The 3326-nt window shown below is 38.5% G+C and overlaps 1 protein-coding gene across 1 annotated transcript in view; it reads right to left on the reverse strand.

Annotated features, from left to right (window-relative positions):
- Nucleotides 1-3326, reverse strand: part of LOC101567085 (E-selectin-like) — a 21301-nt gene that overhangs the window by 6104 nt on the left and 11871 nt on the right. Inside the window, exon 3 of the mRNA XM_012513301.2 lies at nt 369-633. Coding sequence (XP_012368755.2) covers nt 369-633 — 265 coding nt within the window. The remainder of the gene's footprint in view (nt 1-368; nt 634-3326) is intronic.

Raw genomic sequence — 3326 nt, forward strand, 5'->3', positions numbered from 1 at the left:
CATACATAATTCTAGTCTACATTTAAAGACATAAAAAGATAATTTAGCAGTTAAACATAATGTCTGAAAATCATAACTATTTTTGTATATTTTAGGAAAGAGTCTACAGGGTGTTCAGGGTCTCACTATTAGATGAGACTCATAGTGATTCTTCTTTTTACAGCCTCCCAAGTGCTGGGATTACAGACGTGCACCACCACGCCCAGTCTCAATCACTGTCAGCGAGCCATGGGGTGGAGGAGGGGGATGGCACTGCAGTTAAAATAATAAATTTTGGAAACTAAAGTCACTATAGTAGAGACCAACTTTGGCCTGCTGTAATTTTGTCAAGATGGCCACACACAAAAGCTCGCGGCGCTGCCTCACACCTCCTGCCTGTGTAGCAAAGGCAAGCTTCTTTTTGCAGCACGGCTCATCATTCCACATGCCTGTATCCTTCTCTCTCTGAATGTAGATCTCCACACAGTCCTCATCATTTTGCTTATTGTTTGGTTCCCCTGGAGCCCAGTTCATGTCTTCTTCAGTCAGGGGCTTCTGGGTTTCATCCCAGACCCACATGTTATTGATTTTCCTGATGCCTATCCAGTAGTAGCTCTTGGAGTAGCTCAGTATGAGATATTTGAGATATTTGACCTGTTTTTTATTTTGAATTGTCACCAGATGGGTGTACTTTTGTTGACAGTATGCCCTGGCCTCCTCATAAATCAAGGTTTCTGTAGAAGCATTTTAAGACCAGGCTCTGCTGTCTCTAATGAGAAGCACTAGAGGGATAGAGAAGGAATGGTAGACTTTGGCTCCTCTGTAGTTTAACTGTATTTATTGTGCTTAGAATTGTCTTAATTTTGCTATTTATGGCCTTTAGAATGACCCAAGTGCTTTCACCCCTTCCAAGAAATCAGAGGAACATATGAGAATTGCTATCATTTACTGTGTACAAATTTGTTATTGGCCTTCTTCTAGGTACTGTATCACAGTCAGTCATCCAAGCCTAACTGCACATTGAATTTACAGTAGACTGAGCTAATCAAATCAATGAAGCTCTAGAGAACCCTTAGTATATGTCACCAAGTACCACATAAAGCACTTTACATGAATCATAATATTGAATTCTCACAATGTCTAAATAGGTCACTTAAAAAAATAGGTCACTTATGACTAATACTTCATACCTGAGGAAATTATAACACTAAGAGGTAAAGAATATACTGTCCTAAAACATGTGGCCTCCTGCTAACCACCCTACAGTGCACAGGACATCCTCATTGTGGAAGGACATTCTGGTCCTCAGTGCCAATAGTGCCCAAATAAGAAAGACTAATCTGTCTGGTAACAACAACTTACCAAACATGGGAATGGAGAGAAACCATGGAGTATTCATGCCTTCAAACATTTTTTTCACTGAAGAATTAGACCTGAAATGTTTTCCAGAAAAGAAGATGTATAAAATGAATTATAGAAGGACATAGCAAGTGGCTTGTTACTCAACCCATTCTACAGTGATGTTGATCCAAAATCATATGATTTGAGCAAAGGGGTTCTAATGGAAGAGTCTGTATTACAAGGGCTTTTACCAGAATGAATAAAACATCGAGCATTTTCATTAGTTAGGTCAAACAGGAAAAAATATGGTATCAACTCTAATACAGTGAAAGGTTACAAATATATTTTAAATCTTCTCACATATCTGTTGTAGCGATAACTATGTATCATAGCCAAGGAGGCACTTCTCAAGAATTCAGTACTTACTGAGCTGCAAAGCAGATGTCTGGGCACTGCATGTCTCAGGTGCCTTGCTACTTCTGCTGCTGCTCTCCTGTGCTGTGCAGGAAGTTCTGGTGTGAAGTCAGCCAAGACCTCTGAGTATATCTTTGTAGGGCCCATTTATAAAGGGCTGGCTTCCTGTAACAGGAAGGTGTAGTCCAAAGCCAAAGAATAGAAAGGAGGTAGTCCAAATCCAAAGGACCGGATTTACTCTCCCTATAATAGGTAAAATTAGAGAAGATCCAAAGTAGAGCATGGATGTATAGGCACACAAAGAAATGTCTTTTGAAGAGTAGGAAATTCTTTGCACATTCACATTATTAAAGCTTTAAACAAATTTTAACATTTTGCACATACTGATATAATTTTAGTTCTTTATCCCATTTTTCTTAGCGGCTTATTGTTGCTGAAGAACTACAGAGGCCTAATTTCTCACACACTGTTCATTGAGATTTTTTGGGAGGATGTGAAGCTTGGCTCACTCATAACTTATATATACTGTAGTTCTAATAAATTATGAACATGTGATTAGCCATTGTCTTAAAAAGGGCACAGTGAAATGGCACTATAGTCAAATATACACATTTTCTGTTTTTTATTTTTTTAATTTATCTTTTTGAGACAAGGTCTTAAATTGTAGTTCCGGTTTGCCTGGAACTCACCTTGAACCCAGGCTAGCATTGAACTCATGTGAATCCCACTTCCTCACCTTTCTGAGTGCTAGGGTTATAGATGTAAACCACTATGCCCAGATTCTTGTATCAAAATCTCAAAACAAGATTTATCTGCTATATTAGTAAAATGTGTCAATAATTATTTTATATTTAAAATTTAACTTTGGTCAAAAATAATAGTAGATAATACATTTGTTCTTATGGATTGATGTAACAATTTTAAAAATTATCTCTTTTGCTTTTTACTTGCAAAGATATACAAAGACACACACAATGGTGATGTAGTGCCTTCATTTACAAATACTGCATTTGGCTCCTTATTCTCATCTCTAACATCTATGGAGTGCTTGCTATGTGCTACATCCTGGTCTGAGTATTTTACATGTCCATCTCTAGCATTATTTGATCCTCATCCATCTCATAATGGAATAGGCACTTGATTTCACAGATAAGGACTTTAATAAACAAGTTATCTCATTTATCACATTCCACAGCACAGCTAAGGCCTTGAAACTCAAGGCCCATCAGCTAATCCCCAGCTTGTGGTTTACTGCCTTTTTTTCTCCTGCACTAAGACTCCCTGATCTGTCTCCCTCTGTGTTCTCTTTCCTGAGACCTTTCTGGCCATGGCAGCACCCTCTGAGAGGGCTGTTGAGAGGCTGTCAATCACTTTTTGGCAGTGGATGGGGTGTGCTTTACGAGTGAAGTGACAAAGGAATTGAGTGAGGTTTCAATATCTGGAGGTGTCGAATATTATTATTATCATTATGATTATTTTGTATTTTAGGAAAGGGTCTACAGGATGTCCAGGGTCTCACTATGAGATCAGACTCATAGTGATCTGCCTCTTTACAACCTCTCAAGAGCTGGGATTACAGGCATGCACCACCA

Source organism: Octodon degus, unplaced genomic scaffold (genome assembly GCF_000260255.1).
Source record: "Octodon degus isolate 3935 unplaced genomic scaffold, OctDeg1.0 scaffold00423, whole genome shotgun sequence".
Classification (NCBI taxonomy): Eukaryota; Metazoa; Chordata; class Mammalia; order Rodentia; family Octodontidae; genus Octodon; species Octodon degus.